The sequence below is a fragment of the Amblyomma mixtum genome, unplaced genomic scaffold (genome assembly GCF_055824585.1).
Source record: "Amblyomma mixtum isolate Tamu unplaced genomic scaffold, ASM5582458v1 scaffold_70, whole genome shotgun sequence".
NCBI lineage: Eukaryota > Metazoa > Arthropoda > Arachnida > Ixodida > Ixodidae > Amblyomma > Amblyomma mixtum.
Genome location: NW_028317767.1, coordinates 55528 through 73839, shown reverse-complemented (window position 1 = coordinate 73839; position 18312 = coordinate 55528). Strand labels below are relative to the sequence as shown.

The 18312-nt window shown below is 43.2% G+C and overlaps 1 protein-coding gene across 4 annotated transcripts; it reads left to right on the top strand.

The window, feature by feature from the left end:
- Positions 1 to 518: 518 nt before the first annotated feature.
- On the top strand, positions 519 to 17897 carry LOC149324339 (uncharacterized). 4 transcript variants are annotated; one of them, XR_016286866.1, is made up of 4 exons: positions 519 to 5108; positions 9509 to 9587; positions 13599 to 13634; positions 16094 to 17897. XR_016286866.1 is itself a non-coding variant. In XM_089565618.1 (2 exons), the coding sequence occupies exons 1-2, from the start codon at positions 4574 to 4576 to the stop codon at positions 9520 to 9522; spliced, it is 549 nt and encodes a 182-aa protein (XP_089421744.1). In that variant the 5' UTR covers positions 519 to 4573; the 3' UTR covers positions 9523 to 9894. The 4 variants fall into 4 exon arrangements, 2 of the variants coding, with proteins under 2 accessions (XP_089421744.1, XP_089421743.1); XR_016286865.1 differs by lacking the exons at positions 13599 to 13634; positions 16094 to 17897 and adding an exon at positions 11831 to 12338; XM_089565618.1 differs by lacking the exons at positions 13599 to 13634; positions 16094 to 17897 and having other exon boundaries at positions 9509 to 9894.
- The last annotated feature ends 415 nt before the right edge of the window (positions 17898 to 18312 follow it).

The following is an 18312-nucleotide window of genomic DNA, read 5'->3' as shown; positions in this document are numbered from 1 at the left end:
GGGTTTAACTTAATTAAGCTGAGTAGATGTGCAAAAGCATGTGTTTATGCTTCAGTTGGAGGGTACACTTAATACGTGACAGCTTTACTGGGTTAATGTCCATATATGCAGAATCGGTCATCGTCTACTAACTTCATAGATTGTGGGGAGTCTTGATACTAATACTAGTGCAGTGGTGCAGCGGTTAAGTGATAAGCCCCTCCACGGTAGTGACTGTGCGACCATGTAGCTCTTTCTGAGCAACCGCTTGCGACCAATAAATTATTTAACTGCCACCTGCCAGCCACCGCAGTGGCACAGCGGTTATGGGCCTCGGCTGCTGACCCGAAAGGCCCGGGTTTGATCCCTGCTGTGGTGGTTGAATTTTGATGGAGGCAAAATTCTAGAGGCCTATTTGCTGTGCGAATCAATGCATGGTAAATAACTAGGTGGTTGAAAATCCCGGAGCCCTTCAATACAGCGTCCATCATAGCCTGAATCACTTTTGGATATTAAACCCCCATAAATCATAACTTCCACCTGCCGCGGTGGTCAGTTTACTCACAATCCGGTGGGCAGGTTGTGGTTTGGTTTGGTTTATCGGGTTTAACGTCCCAAAGTGACTCAGACTATGAGGCATGCCGTAGTGAAGGGCTCCAGAAATTTTGACCATCTGCAGTTCTTTAATGTGCACTGATACCGCGCAGTACACTGGCCTGTAGAATTTCATCTCCATCGAAATGTGACCACCGTGGCCGGGATCAAACTCGCGTCTTTCAGGTCAGCAGCCAAGCGCCGTAACCACAGAGCCACCTCGGCGGCTGTGATGATGCCACAAGGTTACATGCACTAGGTGGCACGACGCCCTCCTCCGCACAAGACTAAGTTCTTGCTGGGGGTTAGTACGCATGGAGTGGTGGTTTCGCACTAAAGCTGGAGGAGACACTTAAGATCCGCCTAAAGGGTATATGGCCTGATAGTGTTGATAGGTTAATGCCCGTATATGGAGATGTGGTGATGCTCTACTTAACATTCATAAACCCCTGGGAGTCCTCATACCTCTCCTAGTGCAGTGGTTAAACAATGCGACACTGCTCTGCGATGGCAGGTGTTGCCACTGGTGGGTATTGTACAACCCTGGTTGCTTTTCCCAAGCAACCGCTTGTGACCAATCAATAATTAAACTGCTACTTGCCATGGTGGGCAGTTTGCTTGCAATCTGATAGACAGGTTATGATGGTTTCACGTGACTTAGGTTGCTTCTCTGTGGATTTTTCATGAATTTTTTACTCACAACCAGTGACGTCAACAATGATGCTGCTTTTCTGTGACACGATGCCCTGAACTCTGTCGCATTAAAACTGACCTGTTGCAGCTGTTGTGTTGTTAACTCTGCAGTTCTACATTTTCATCCATCCAAGGATTCAAGGCATCCATATTTCATGATTTAAGATGCAGTTGTGTTGTAATTTCTTTTTGTCGTTAGTAATTTTATATGAATATGTGTATGCCTGTTCTTTGCTAGTTTAAAATGTTTGTGTGCAACTTGAGTCAATATGCTACACTTTATGAATAGGACTCAGAGTAGTAAATGGCTATATTTTTGTTAATTTTTCTAGAAGAAGCTTGGACGTTTTTACTTTTTCTCTTGCAAATAGTCAGCATTTATAGCATGGCTTAGCCATACTTTCTTGTCATTTCTTCTAACATTTTCAAAGAGACAGACTGCCGCCATTTACTGCCGGTGGTGTCGCGCTGCTGTTGGCAGAAGCAGTTGCTGGTATCTGTTTTTAGATATTGTCACATAGTGGGAACGGCAGTCCGATGAGGAAGATGTCGGCAAAACGCTTCCAAACGGAACTTGGCTGGCCAGATCTGTGCCCTCAAAGAACTGAATGATTCGGTGGCAGCGTAGCAACAAGCCTGCTTGGCGTTTGTCGACCAGAACGACTGCAGGTCTTGTGCACACTCAATTTAAAGCTTTGCAAGTAACATTTGAGCTTAGGAACCAAAGGTAACTACAACAATCTGGAAAAATGTGGAAGCAGTTCCGTGTGGTTGTGATTAATCAACATATATCCGGTGGCATCTCGCATCACAGACAAAATGATGAAGCTGCGCATTGGCGGCTTTGAGCATCAATAAACACGCAGTATGATGATTCGCGGCAATTTCAGCAGCATTAATTTATTTGTAGTGTCTTTAAGACAGCTTTAGTGTTTTTAACTGTAGTTTGATAAAATTCGTGCATCTCATATAATGTCACACTCATTACTGCCACTGCATGCTGCTTGGCACGCTAGTCGGATCCACAGTTACATAGAGTTACTATACGTGTATATTCTCTCCGCGATGTTGGGGTTTTTGGACACAGTCTGCCATGAGAAAACGAGACTATGATAATGAAAATATTCGATTTCAAATGGTTCTGCTGCGTATCACAGAGCCAAAGTGTAGATTTGCTTATCTGGACAAGGAGCTCTCGATTGCTACAAAAAAGAATAAGTGAAAGTCAGCAGGCTATCTCTTTAACAAAATACTGCAGCTTGCAGTGCCTGTTCTAATCGACTTCTCTGCTCTGTTTCATTTTGCAGGCATTGAAACCAATACTGGCAACCCACGTGTACACAAGCTGCCCAAAGGACCATCTTCCAAAACCACTGCTTCCAGCATTTTCAGGATGAACTGCCTGATGTTCATAACGTGAAATAGCATAGCCAGTGAACCCATACTATTCTGGTGGTGCATCAGAATGAGCCATATTAGTCCCTGCCTTGTTGACGCCTAGACCACAACCATCATTGCAACAACGAGCCACAGTGTCAGTGGTTACATTGCTCGGCTGCTCATCCGAAAGATGTGGGTTCGATCCCAGCCGAGGTGGTCGCATTTTGATGCAGGCAAAATGTTAGGAGGCCCATGTACATTGCGATATCTGTGCACGTTAACGAACCCCAGGTGGTCTTAATTACCAGAACCCCTCCACTACGGTACCCCTCATAGCCTTAGTTCTTTTGCGACGTCAAACTTGATACATCAACCAACCATCATTGCATCATTAACAGTGGATATTGTGAAACGATCTATGTATGATGTCGTGCTTGAGTGCAGAGGAAACCTTGTTATCTTACACATTACAAATGCACTTCTCTATGTTATTTGTTCTGTGTAGCTTTTTCTGAACAGAGTACAAGCTGGAGAGTACACAGCAAAAGAAACAAATACCTGCAGTAGAAAAGTGGCTGTGTTTGTGTGGCTGTGCCTTTTGTGCATCATACTTGGCCTTGCTTTTTGTGCTTTAGACTCACCAGTTTAGCTCTCGGTTTTCATTGTGGTTCTACTGCCCTGTGAGCTTCCATGTCTCATGATTTTATGGCTTATTGTTTTCTGTATTCTTCTGCGAGCAAAGTCCTTATAACTTGAGCACTAAAAAGCTGTAGTAATAACTTCTTGTTATGCTGTCAGATGTTTTCGGGTGAATTTAAATCTGCAGTGTTTTACCTGTGTCTACAGGAGCTTGTAGTGCATGTGCTGATTCTGTTTGGTGTTAGGAAACATCTAGTCTGATTCTTTTTGGTTTGATATTGATTCATGCTTATTTTAGTGCTATGTATTACATTCGTGTCACTGCTGACAGTATTGATTTTTATCCTTATGGTTTGTGGTGTGACTGCTTCAGTTTTGAATTTATTTTTGTGACCATCGGGCCTGATTATGCTAGGTTTAGTATAGATGTTTTGTTTTCGTAATTGATTTTTTATTGTGCTCTCTTAACATTCAGAGCTGCTGTTTATTTTTTAATTATTTTTTCACTGGAATTCAGTTTGGTGATATCAAGCTGCAGCTATTTTTAGTGACGAAGCCTTGTTTTTCTTAGGCTACAGGAAAAAATTGTTTGCATAAGATGTTCGCAGAACAGCTGAAGAGGCTCATGCTTTGTTGGTACAGTAAACTGATTATGGTAGCTGTCAGACGTGCACACTGTAAAATGATACCCGAGATGGTGCTGTGTGCAGAGGCGAATGTGCTAATTACTGTGTTGTTTTCGGTCATGACAGGTCAGCTTAGATATAGAGCATTTGGCTACATTTAGCGAAAGGGAATCAGTCTTCCAGCGGTTCTTCTCCAGCAGTTTGTTCAAGGTTTATTTGCAAGATGCAGGGTAATGAACGTTGAAGATTTAATAGCCAAATTAAAGCACTTATCAGCAGTGTACTGTGTCACGACTGAAAGCTCACAGACATTCTCTAATTCGTGAAGAACTTGCACAGACTTATGGGATCCCTCCCAAGAAGCCAGGCATTATATGAGCACTTTGTCTAATTTGCTCTGACTCTTAAGTTGGCTGCAGAGTATGCCCAGTAATTGTTCAAAAGCTAAGACATAATTCGTCCAAATCCATGGTAATTTATAAGTACGGCTTAAAAACTTTTTTTTCAGGAACAACTCATCTTCCTCAAATGAAATGTTAGCCTAAATGTTGTGTAAGATTGCCTTCTTCACTTACAGGTTATTGGCCGCCCCTCCAGACGGGCTGTAACACGCTATAAATACTCTTGATTTTCTTGATGCAGGCCTGGTCGCAGCTGATCGCATGCCCAGAGTCTCGCCTGGGGAAAACACCAGTAAGCAGCTGCACACGTCCTCCCTCTGCAGTCGAAGCTTCATGAAGGAAAGCCCCCAAGAGTCGCACCTTGTCACCCAAACGTGTGACCATCCCTTCCAGTGTGACCACTGCGGGAAGAGCTTTGCTATCAAGGCCACCCTTGTGGAGCATCTTCGTACTCACACGGGCGAGCGTCCGTACAAGTGTGACCATTGTGAAAGCAGCTTTGTTCGACGAAGGAACCTGACTGTACACCTGCGTTCCCACACGGGTGAGCGCCCATACAAGTGTGACCACTGCGGGCTCAGTTTTGCTGTCAAGGCCACCCTGGTGGCACACTTTCGCACCCACACAGGTGAGCGTCCTTACAAGTGTGACCACTGCGGGAGCAGCTTTGCTGTGAAGAACGGCCTGGTGGAGCATCTTCGTACTCACACGGGTGAACGTCCATACAAGTGTGACCACTGCAGGAGCGAGTTTGCTAGAAGGGGTCACCTAGCGCGACATCTTCGCACCCACACGGGTGAGCGTCCATACAAATGCCATCTCTGCCCAATGGTCTTTACACGGAGTTCAAACCTTGCAAAGCATGTGCGAGCCCACAAGAGGAAATCCAATTCAGTGTGAGTTGTGCACAGTGCCGCTTAAAGAAAAGTACAGTTTAAAGCTGCATCAAATGAGGAAACATGCTTCAAATATCACAGTTCGTTGAAGGATGTCAATACAGTTGCTAGCTAATCTTTCTCAGTTTTATGTTGCTGTGTTGGGGAAAAAATATGCGACTTTACCTGCCTTCAAAGTACAAAGCAATTCTTCAGTTTCTTTTCCTTCTCCATAATAAACCTGATTATACCAGGCTGGTACTTTACTAGTTTAGTTTCAGTGCATTGAGTGATGTGTGTGAACAGTGACTGCAGTGCTTGGCACTAGGTTGCAAACTGACATACTCACATCAGAGCAGTTTTGTGTTTTTTTTTTAAGTGAATGTAATGCCACCAGAGAGGCATGCTGTTTTATTATTGCTTCCATCCTTGTGTTGTGGCTGTATTATTGGGACAAAAGAGCAGAGAAACAATGCCCAGGCCCCTGATGATAAACATTGCTTGCTTTTTTTTGCAAGTCTTTGGAGCACTCTCTTGGTTAAGGTTTTAAAAAATGAATGCTTTACTGCACTAGATTCCTGTGCATTAACTTTTGTCCAAAAATCCGCTATCTTTGCATGTGGCATGTTTTCATTGCAAATTATGTTTTCAGCATTGTCAGTCTTTACAAATATACTGTAGATTTGGAGGAAAATCATCACTGTCTCAACAGCAGTTGTTGTTCTCAGTCCATTTTGTGGTAATGGTTTCGAGGTATTTAAGCATTTCTATAGCAAGCCCTTGCATATTGTGTTGTGGTTATGGAAATTCAAGTGAACTTGCTTTGGCAACTGCATTGACATAAATATTGACATAAGTAGACCATTGACATAAAAATTATTACTATTTATACTAATTATAAAAGCTTGTGGAGTTCCGTTTGTTGAAAACCAATGAGGGACACTGAGGATGATGCTATCAAATTTTTTCTGTCAGTAAAATTCGATAGTTCGACACTTTGTAGCATTGTTGCCATTTGTCCTGGAGTGAAAGGTACATTTATTGCCAAGAGCTTTGGATTCGAAGTTGAAAACCTTTTTCCTGCTGCTACAATTCAGACTCAGGATCCTCTGATGATGAAATAGGAGAACAGTGACTTCGTGACTGCTGGCTGCGGGAGCGCTGCAGCCGAAATGAAAACCACTGCCGGCCTGACCTTGAAGGCATCTATCACCCGTCGTCTCTTCATTTATGTTTTCACCAACGTTATGATGGATCCCTTTCCTAATTCCAGCTACGAAGTTTCCGCAGGGAACCGAGGCATGTGTTTAGCAAGCTCAACCCCACACAGGGCTGAGGCGGAGGGCTGAGCTGGTAAGTCTTGCAAGGAAGTCCTAGTAGTGAGGAGTCAGCAGCATCGCTGTCACCATCGAGTCACCGTCACGACTGATGTGTAGCAACTGGTACGCGTGGGCATATTGAAATTCTGTCATAATAATCCTTATAAGGTTGGTTATGCAGGCTAGTGTCTTGTTACTTTGACGAAGCAAATGCACCGAGTGGTGCGTTTGCTAATGCAGAGGCACGATGAACATTGGCTACACATAGGTCTTTTTTCTTGTCACAGTTGCATGCCATTGCACGAACTTCGTCCAAGGAACACTTGCTGCTCTTCCCTTTTAAAACAAGATGCATAATAAAACCATTTGGGCACACAGAACACATAGCCATGATGCACGCCATAGCAAACCAAAACTGAGCTGGCCGCCTGTATCGCCACTAATTTCAGGCTTTCTTTGACTTTCAACATTCAAGTTGTCTTTTTTCTGTCTTCCTCCTGGATAAAAGTGCTTTAGTGGCTTGAAACAAAACTTGTATAATTCAGTATCGATCAAACACCTATCCTTCATGCACGTTTGTCAGGCTCTGAGACCTGTGGAGCCTTTTCTCTTATTGGATCATCATGCTTGTACTGTGGAGCCTTTTCTCTTATTGGATCATCATGCTTGTACTTGCGAGATTGGTCTGTGGCGGCGATACCTGTATTGTAGTTCTTGCTCTTTTCTACCTCACAAGAGCTCTATTTTCAAAAAGAGTGGTGTTTTTGTGTTTACGAGTTGGTATTCTATAGATTGGATATAAGCCATCTTCAATTTCTTCTCAGTGTCCCTTTAAGGAACATTTACTCCATCCTTTTGAAGACATAGCTGTGTGTTGTGAGCTTTAATACTTTGGAAAACAGAGACACCAACCAGCCAAAAAAGGTCTTTCTTGACGTTTCTGCTCACAGCACGGGGTTGTTGTTCACAGCAAAGACGCAGTCCCCTGCATAAACCGCAACCGAATTTACTTGGAGGAATCAAGATGCTACAAAAAGCGATTGCAGCAGCGCGCTCATGATGTGAAAAATAAAAGCATTCATAACAATGCTTAAGCAGCACTCAGTAATGGATGGCCAAAAGACTAATTGCACAAGGCAAGGATCGTTTCAAGAAAAAAAATGACAGCATCATGGCTGCATATGAAATCTCTAACCATATACAGAGCACATCACACAAGCTGATTCGAAACGATGGAAATCTAGACCCTTTATACACATGCTCCTTCTGGTGATTTTTTAAGGCTTTTTAAAATAAACCACTTTTGGCGATATCTTCATTGAGAACGCAGCCCCCATGCTGGCAGCTGGTATGTCAAGAAAGATCTTTTTTTGCTGTTTGGTGTCTTTGTTTTCAAATGTAACCCCCCCACAACGGGATTCTGTCACTCTCAAATTTGAGCTCCAATATAACATTAGCTTTTTTCTTGATGCTGGTTAGTTTGCAAATTATTTACTTGCTGCTTTAAATTGTTCTGTCAGTAGTAGTTGTGTGTTGTAGTAGTTTCCAGCATTTGTGAAGAGATCAATAAAATTTTCTTTTCATCTGTACAAAGCACAAGGATGGAGTGCCTGCAGAAAGTTGAAGCTATCGGCATCTTGGCAAAGCAACTGCCTTTGCACGTGTTGGCAGCAAAAGCACATTAAGGACATGATATGGACATGTGCTGACTAACAACTGATCACTTTACTTCTAGTGTTCTGAAATTTATGGTTTGAAAGATGGCCCAAACATACACAGGTGATTTAGAAACAAATACAAATCACGGATTAACCCTGGCTCAGATAGAGATGAGATATGGCTGAGACCAAAACAAAAACTAGCACAAACAACGCAAGCATTTCCTTCTTTTTAAATCCAGAACATTTGTTCCTCTTTGGGAAAACGGGACACATACTGTAGTTGTGCGATTGTAGGTCGACCTTCACTTTTTTTTATTTGGAAATCCGAAGTGCGGCGGTCCACTTGCGGTCGAACCCACAGCTGGGCATCGTAAATAAAAAATAAAGGCAAGACAAATGAATATGAGCAATGTTATAGTGCGGTTGCAATTTTATGTTTGCTCCATGTCTCTGCTCAGTAGCATTCAGTTAAAGGATTTTTCATTTCTTTTTTAATTTCAAATGCACACTTGGCACTCAAGGGAGTGTCGATAGGTGATGGATGGGCTGCTGTTCGAATCGTGGTTGCACCGTTCATGGAGGGAGAAGTGCCGCCACTCGGAACGGCAGTGCTTCTGAGGGTTGTTTTGGTAGCTGATGACAGAGCTGACGCCGCTCACGCATTTGACGGCTGCTGGCAGCATTTTACCAGTTATTAATGTAACGTTTCGTCTATCTTCATTGGTGCCCCGGGTCTGGTAAGTGTCCAGCGCTAGTTCGTGGCTACATTCAAAATGGTTGTCATTCTTTGCACCGAAAAAATGAACTGTGTGCCGGGACGCCAGTTTGACATCTCGGAACGGGTGACACAAGTTTGGCGGCTGCAGTGAGGCAAGATTTTCTGCTGTTCCACGTGGTGTCGTGGTGCGGCTATTTGCAAAGTGCAGGATTTTGTGAGATCACGACGTGCTGTGGTTGTTTGCTGAGTGGGGGATTTTGGTGGACAACGACGTTAGAACGATGCGCTGCAGGACTGCAGCAGCGCTGGTGTGGACGATGGTGCAAGCATGCAAATGTGGACGAGTAGTCAAGTGACTAATACATTTTCGTTTTGGAAGGTGCCCACTAGCGGCTGACGATAAGCGGCGGCGGCCGAATAACGCTATCACGTTCTACTCTGAAAGGGGCTCTAATAAGGTCATGGAATGCCTCGGATGTTAAAGCACGCCGCTTTATGATTATTGTCCAGCAAGAATTTTTTAAATGCGCTGGTAGAAGCTGAGTTGTCTGTAGTGAAAATTTGAGCTTCAGCATCATTGCTCCTTTCCCTCTCGTCTCATCTTTCGCATGCTGGAATGTCAGCGCTCCTCCAGTGACCCCACCACCGGGAGCAGAGCTTCGTGACCCGCCGCAGCTACGCAGCTTATTGGCTGCAGCCACGGTAGCTGCCTGTCTGAAAGATCCTAACCACAGCCACCACCTCTCAACTTGTTTACGCATGTGCGAGCGACAGAGGAAGGTGCCAGCACGAAAAAGTTGCCAAGGAGGGCTTGCCAGATTATGGGCCCTCTGCAGCCTATAGAAGTGTTGTCAGTGTTGTCAGATTTTCATGACAACACAGTGCAGTTATTGAGCGAGTTGATGTGCTCTTATCTAAGGTGTTTCAGGACCCGTTTAAAGGCGAAGCTTAAAGGTGCACTGAAGAGGAATCTGAACTCGTCTTTTTGCTGCGGGAACTCGATCTACACGTTCCGAGCATTCTTAGAAACTTCGACTTATTGCCCTTTGTGGCCAATTTCCCTAATTAAATTGAATTAACATCCGGCTCCCGTTTTTATTTTTTTAATTTTCCCCATACGGTGGGCGGAGTCGACCAACGCGTGGAGTGCCTTTCAGCCAGCTCCGTGGAGGCTTTGCTTTCGCTTTATTTTGTTTTTTATGTTTCCGTGACTAAATAGTTTCATTTGCAGATAATATAGCCGCAAAATAAGCCCGCAGAAATAAAAATACGCGCAGACTATTTGCTTCTACGGATTACTACCTATTAATCCGCCGATGGCAGAGTGGCAAGCCGCCACGGAACTGGATGAAAGGCATTCCACGCGTTGGTCGACTCCGCCCACCGTACAGGGAAGAATTCATTAAAAAAGGCAGGAGCCGGACGTTAATTCGATTTAACTAAGGAAATAGGCCGCACAGGGCAATAAGTTGAAGTTTCTAAGAATGCTCGGAACGTGTAGATCGAGTTCCCATGGCAAAAAGACGAGTTCAGATTCCTCTTCACAGCACCTTCAAGCAACACCTAGTTTTTTTTTGCCGACCTGCGATATCGGGGTATGGTCTACTTGCATATCAGTTGGCTTACAATCATGTAAATACAGTATGTTTTACTTTTTTTCATTGTGATGTTTTGAGTTGTGAGCCTAAAGCTACTGCATCAATTACTTCGATATTTCTAGCGCCAGCTTGTGGTTGTCCAATCAAGCTTTTCTGCTTTTGTTTTAACAATATTCTCCCACTGGCATCACATACACGTATTTTAAAAAACCATTCCGCTTGCATGTGTTGCACGTGCTTTAGAAAGGATTTTGGCACAATATGTCATCTCTAGGGCATGGCGCAACTTATGGGAGCAATCAGACATGCTAACGTAGAGCCGAGAGGCAGAACACTGTCGTGTTTATTTCCGCCTTCCTTATGTACCGGCATGGGATGACAAGATGTGTACATGTGCTACATTACCAAGGTTGCACACAAGTCGGAATAACACCACATCCCCATTTTTTATTTTTCTGCAATGAAAACCACCCAACAGCCTTACCTAACATGTGCCCACATGTGCATCTATAACCTGAAATACTGAGAAAGCCGTTGCCATCAGCAGAAGCCCGGTTAACTATGGGTAGTCAGTTGGATAGTTGACAAGAGAAGGCTCTTAAATGTCCCGTAGGGAAAGGCCATTACTGTCCAGCTAACCAGCTACAACGCTGCATATGCGCACAGTTCTTTTGTGTGCCGCATTGTTTAAGGGTAGATGCTTTCTATTTGTGTAGAATGATACATTGTCTGCGTTCGTGACCTACGAAAACATGAATAACTGAATTTACTGTACGTTTTCAGACAACCATTGAGTAACCCATGTGGATGTGGTCTGAGGCTGTGATTTCCTCTGATTGGGAGAGGGCTGGAATAGTTTAGACTTTATAAAGCTGCCAGCCCAGCTGAAAGGGGAGCGTTCTCTTTATATCAGAATGATATGATTCCATATTTCTCACTTCCGTACGAAGTCTCCTCGCCACGTAAGTAAAGCTGTGTGCACCTCGAAGCAAAAACGCTGTTTATCTGCTGCTCCCCTGACCCGCTAGCTGAATCAAACCCAAAGTCCGTGACAATGCACTCATACTCCGCTATGAGGCTATATAAGCACCCTACTGTGCTTATGAGGGGAACAGGTTACGCTTGTGCTAAAGCCATTTTTTAGAAATAAGTGTTGCCTCCCGAGCCACTGGAAAGGATGGCAAGCAGTGCTCATTTTGTTACCCAATTTCTTTGGTTGGGCCAGCTTGAGTAGGCACTCGTTGCTGGTACAAATCCGTGGTTGTGCTTCTTGTTTCTAATTACTCTTTCAGCTGCTACACAGGTGCTTGTTTACTGCTTGATGTTTCTCTCTATTTTTCTTTCAAGAGTGAAGTTTCATCATGAAAAGCAGACAGACCTGTACGAGCCGTCCGAATGAACACCGGGACTTGCCAGGCCAGGCCGGGCCTGTCATTAGAAATCTATAGCGGATTGTGTTCGGGTCCTGACCTAAGTGGTGGCAGGTTGGGCCAGACCCAGTCTAAAGAGTGTAAATACCTGCCCGTGCAGACCTTTAGTACTGAGTATAGATTTATGTTTTGTAGCTTTCATCGCATCTAAAGCCTGCGCTGTGCCGGTTAAAGATGCTATTTCAGTGGTAGTACTATTTCTACAGAATTTGAACAGCAACACTTTTTTGTTCTGTATTCACGCTCTTCTTGTTCCTTTATTTTTGGCTCAAAGGACTTGTGGCCCAGATAAGGTTTAAAAAAATTTGCAATTTTCTAATGTGCCCGGCAGTTTTAAGAAACTGAAAATGGCAGCGGTGGGCATTTCTCCATGTGTTTCACTTATTTCCTTCTTGTTTTTTAAATAAAGATGGCCAGAATCGAGAGTCGCACCTGTCGGAGCCTGTCTCGTGCACTGTTATAATGTTCGCCAGGTCCGAACAAGAAAAAGACCCGGAAGAAGGCTTCGAGGGTTTGTGTGGTGCCGACCCTTGAACGCGCACTACTACCATTTAACAACTCTTCTCAATCATAGATCAACTCGATACCAGAAAACCAGAAGCTTGAAGTTAAATACAATTGCACGTTGTCACAGCACGTCCAAGAGCATGAAATGTTGGGCGATGGTCGAATACAGCTCAAGAACGAAGTGGTAAATGACCCTCAAAGGGGGCTCCCCAGTCAATAGCGTCGACCAATTCTGATGACGTCGTGGTTAATTCCCTTTGAGCTGCTAGTGTGAAATCGCAGGGGGTGACAGATGAAAGAGCATTAACCACGGCTTAATCGGATTAACCGTTGTGTCATGAAAATTGAACAACGGGACTGCCTGGAGGGTCTCCTTTGAAGGGTATCTGCTGCTTCGTTCTTGAGTTGTATGTGACTAGTTGGTTCGGAATGCACTGAAAGTGAAACGAAGGAAAATGGATCCTGGACAGCACAGAGGAGGCACACACACACAACACCAGTGGCGTTATGTACGTGTGTGCCTCCTCTGTCTTGTCAAGTGTCCGTTTTCGCTGGTTCCACTTTCTGTGCATCATGGCATGTCCTTTGCTGGAAGATTATAATTATGCCAGCACTGTTTTTCGAACATCTAATTTTGCTGAGTCATTCTGTCGAAGCCAGGGAATGTTGGTAGCAAGTGGATGTTGCATGAACAAAGCTTGACTATTTTGTCATAGAAAGTAAGGTTTTTTATGTTCTCTCATTTGTTGTTGAATGTTTGTACTTAGTTCACATCAGATGTTAAAAATGCTTTTTTTTTTTCAAGAAGCCGCTGTCTTTCAATGGTCAGTGGGACACATAAGACCCACTTTTTCAGGTGCTTTCACAGGGCAGTGGGATGTATATGCCCTCTTTTTTCTTGAGAATCATTACACCTAGAGAGCTCGAATTTTGCATATTTCTTAAGGAGCTAATAGGCATTTCTAAGCCACCCTTATTGGGAAGCGTGCCTTGCTCACAACCTTTTGTCCCGGAGATAGTACTAGACTGATATTCGGACTATTCTGGGACCAGCAATTCAAATTTTCAGATGAATGTGTTTCAGGATTTCTTGTGCTCGGAAACTTTTGTGCCACAGAGACAGAAAGCTCACTATAAGTTGTATCATGTCATATTTTGCATCTCTCTTCTCTTTACAGAAACTGAACAAATAAAGCACGGACCATATTAACCTGGTAATTCTCTTTGTTGGTGTTTGTTACAAGGTTCACTTTTAATTGTAAATGCTTCTGTATCTTCTTACGCTAACCACTCAATTGGCCTCGCAGAATAAAACCTCGAACAGGACCCTGCACATTTTAAGAAACTTGCCTAAGTCGCCCTAATTCGCCAACAGTTTCAGTGTACATTTGTCATTTGGAATCCACACCAGGCCTATCTCAAGTGACTACTCACTGCTTGCAGAAGCGTGCTGCACATTTTATTTTTTGAGGCTGCTCACATCATATGTCAAAAAGTTAAAAAAACCCGCTGCATTAGAAGGCTTTTCTTATTGCTGTAAACTTTTATGACTAATGCTAACACATAAACATCAATTACCGTTCCACTCATTACTCCACCGCTCTTTTTTTTTCAGTCATCTTCGGCCTGCTGCACAAAGTTCAGTGCACCATCTGTTGTTCGTCTTCCTTTGCTTGCCCATTTATGCCTCACAGTATCATCTAAGGGAGCAGATTACCATCCCACATTGCCACTTAACCAGTGCATCCAAATTTCACGATTGAATATATAGTGATATTAAATTTCATTTTGTTTGTTACTTCTTTCTTCGTCATGTTTGTGTGCCAGCATGTGTCTACTAATCTGAACTGTGTGTGAGGAACGTTGCTGGATTTAAGTGGCTTTATAAGAATAAACTGTCCTGTTGTTTTTTTCATTTCGTTTCTAAATTATTGGTGTCTTTTTGTACCTTCCGATTTTGTTATTGTATTTAGGAACTCAGTTCCTCGTTCTTCTTTGATTGCTTACACGGTTTAAACTGCTGCACCTGTTAATTTGTTTCTCTCATTGCCGTATGTTTGCCGTTCCGGCTTTGCACACTTCATTTAATCTGCCATATTGGACTGTGCTTTTTGTCATTCTTGTTTAATTTTTCACTTTATGCTGCGTCTTTCGTCTGTAAAACTAGAAATCGGACCTTAAGAGGTAAGCTGAATAAAGTAACAGGTCCCAGTGGAGAGTCGAAATAGTTTCCAACCAAAGAATCTCTCCCTCCGACCAAATTCATTTCCGTGCTTCTTTAGATGCCATTGCAGCAGAAATGATTTTTTATGCCTACTGTTGCACATGATGGAGTAGAGAGAACAAATTTTCGGGCATATGTTTTTCTTTTGAATAGTTTGCAAGACAGGAGGATACATGTTTCACTACATGGAATTCACCAATGCCAGCTGAATAATTAGTAAATAAACTTTTCTCATATTATTTAGGTTGTAATAGCTGAACAATGGCTGTGTCATAACAGATGATTTGAACTCTTGTGAGGCAGGCAGGAGAACATGAGCTGATATGACGAAATTTTAAGTCGTCTGGTTGGCGTCAGTTTGTGGTTGGCCATTGCCAACCACTCGGAGTAGAGGCATCTGAATTCTGCCTTCAGTCTACGGACAGTTTGTCAAACACCGAGCGGTTTTCCATGTAGTTTGGCGTATTCGACAACTCTAAGGTGGACAGCTGCATCGTACACTGTCAAGCATCTATTTCGTACCGGATACTGGCACTTGTCGCAGATTGGCAAAGCGGAGGACTCAAGATGGTGCACAAATAAATAAATAAATGAATGAATAAATATTAATATGAATATTGCATGTAAATAAATAAATGAAAATCATAGCACTCACCTCCTCAGCCATGCATGCTGAAAAATTACCTAATGAGGGTAATACGCAACTGTCGTCATCTGACAACACCTCGGCGAGTGCATGCACACGCGTAGAACAGTTGATGATTTCAACTTTTTTATTTTCTTTTTATTGTCATTGGCTCCCAAGTTCATGGAAGTGGCCCATTCATGGGTGCTACCCTTGACCACATATAGGCAGTATATTTTTTCTGGAAAAACTTCAGAGTGCTAATTTTTTTCTCTTGCAACTTGTCACCATTTCTAGGATAGCTCAGCAATGCACGATTATGCTTTCCATGCTTGCTCATCATCTCTTGTAACATTCTTATAAATGATGACTGCTACAATGCTGCCACTGGCTCTGCGCTCCTGCTGGCAAAAGTGCTTGCTGCTGTCTGTGATGGTATCAGGTGTACTGTTTCATTGATATTAATTTAAAAACCACCGCTCTCGTCATTGCCACTGCACGGCCTCTAAGTGGTGGTGCAGTGATGTCCACAAAGTTGCATATAGTTACTGTATCACCTAAATATTGCGTGCCCACTGTCGAGCTTTACGGACACCATATGCCATGAGATAGAGTACCGTATAAAAAAAGTGAGGTATTAAATTAATCTGCAGTGTTTCTCAGTGCCACAGCCTCGTATTCATATTATAGAACAAAAAGCTTTCTTTTCCTTAAAAAAAAATTAATAAGAGCGAGCAGACTGTCTCTTTAACGAATTGCAGCAGCTGGCGACCGACCGTCGGTTGTTATGATAATCAAGTTGTTTGCTCTCTTCTATTCTGCAGGCATTGAGACCAGTATTGGCAAGCCAAAGAGTACACCAGCTACCTGAAGGCGGATCATCGAAAACCTCTCCTACAAGCATTTGCCGGCGGAACAGCGTGATGTTTATGAAATGGCACATCCAGTGATCTCGGACTGTGGTGGCAGTGCACTAATTTGGGCGTAGTATACCCTGCCTAGTTATCGCAAAGAGCACAGCATTGCAACATGAACAATGTATACCATGAAACATTCCACGTCTGATATTGCACATGAGTTCAGCACTAGTCATAGGATACCTTGTGATCCAGCACATTGCAGTGCAAGTTGCACTTTTTCTCTAAATTCCTCTGTAATTAACAGCAATGAAAAAAACATGGAGGGGATTAGAAAAATTGCCCGTTATGTGCCTGTGTCTTTTGCGCATCACATTTCATCTTGCTTTCTGTGGTTTTGTCTCTCCAGTTTGAGTCTTGGCTTTTCACTGTGGTTCAGCCATCTTACAATTTAGTTCTTATGTCTGATTATTTTGCTGCTTATTGTTTTATTTGCATTACTGTGTGTTATATTTTTGCAAAATGAGCTCTGAAATTCTGTTACATTTTATTGTTATGCTGTTGTATATTCTGGGATGAATCTTGAAGGGACGTTTGTCAAAGCTGGGCGCAAAAGTATTGGCGTAGTATATTTGGCGCCTTCTTGGCAATAACATTGGAAGATATTGTGATATAGGCACAACATTATATATCTTAAATTAGAAAAGAAATTAGGGTAAAGTGGATGGTAGCACCAAGCTGTGTTCTCTCGATACAGCTAGCTTGTTATGTGGCTTTAGTAAATATACTGCACTTCCTGATTATGCCCTAGTGTCTTACAGACACAGGTATTTTAGTTTATATAAAATTAATGCAGCATAGTTATTTGCTCTTTCAGTAAATTGCTGCAACTTTTATTCTTTAAGCTTGATTGCTCATCTTTTAAAATGTTTATGAAAAAAACAAATCACACAGCCGACCGTGCTGCTGTGCTTGCAGTGGTGCTGCCATCGGTAGGACTGCTTTCTGAAAAAGGAGATACTTTCATCTGTGATGGATGTTGCCAGTGTTATTTTATTGATAGTATATTGTTACGTGGCAGTATGTTTAAAAAACCACGCTAGTGCTCTCAACTGTAGATTTAATAAAACTTATGCGTCTCGATTAATGAACTAAATTGAATTGAATTTATTTCAAAGAAGCATGCTTACATACATGTTTGAGGTGTATGGGAGTAAAAGCCGCTCAAGAGTAAACTTAACAAGATGCAGATTACCCTAACTAGATAACAGATGGTCACGGTGAGACAGAAAAAGCAGTCAGAAGCAGTACAGCGTAGTAACAATAGTGCAAATACAATGTAACTCATACTTATCTGATGCAGAGTGCATCATACCTGGTAGAGACTTTTCGGAGTATCGGGCAGTGCACATTACGTGGCCCCCATTGTTGCTGTCGGCTTGTACGTTTGTTTTAATGCGTTTCCACTAGATTTTCCATTCCGCCACTCAGCCGTTGACTGTGGTGTCCCCCTGCCCACCGGGTTGAGGGCAACCTGGCCAAGGTGGAAGGTGGGCCACCCAGGTCATGTGACATGGTCACAACCTAACCACTAGATTGTGAACAAACTGCACACCGTGGCGGATGACAGCTCAGTTAATGATCGGTCGTGAGAGGTTGCTCGAGAAGAGCAAGTTGGGCCTTGTAAGCCCCACCGGTAACAGCACCTGCCATCGCAGGGAAGTGGCGCATCGCTTAGGCAGTGCACCACTGCACCAGTAGTGGTATGAGGATTCCCAGCTATCTGTGAATGTAGAGAATTACCACTTCCGTATATATGGGCATCAGCACACCTAATTAACATGTCCTAATCACTCACAATTTTCGAATTTTTATTTTTGGGTAGCCAGCACTCTCTCTAGAAAACACTCAGGAAAAAAAACTCTGGAGGTAGCATCCGGTGACAAACTTCGAGCTTAGTCATAAACAGTAAACAGGAGAGTGATATTTTCGCTGCTAAGCACACGCATGCACGGACCACTGTGGCAGACTAACTGTAGACCAACCTCACTACTGTAGACGCTTGTGCCATGGGCTGCATAGATGCGTACACCGAAACCTGCCAGCACCTAAATTGGAATAAGAGCGAAACTTGGCGGAGGGAACTACTTTATAAGCGCTTGGCTTGCGAAGGCTGGCCGTGTGAG

What these genes read in the sequence shown, in the direction of transcription:
- LOC149324339 (XM_089565617.1), top strand. Translation starts at nt 4,574, where the DNA reads ATGCCCAGAGTCTCGCCTGGGGAAAACACCAGTAAGCAGCTGCACACG. An exon ending in ACACCTGCGTTCCCACACGG is followed by an intron (nt 4,857 to 4,940) that starts GTGAGCGCCCAT and finishes GCACCCACACAG; the next exon opens with GTGAGCGTCCTTACAAGTGT.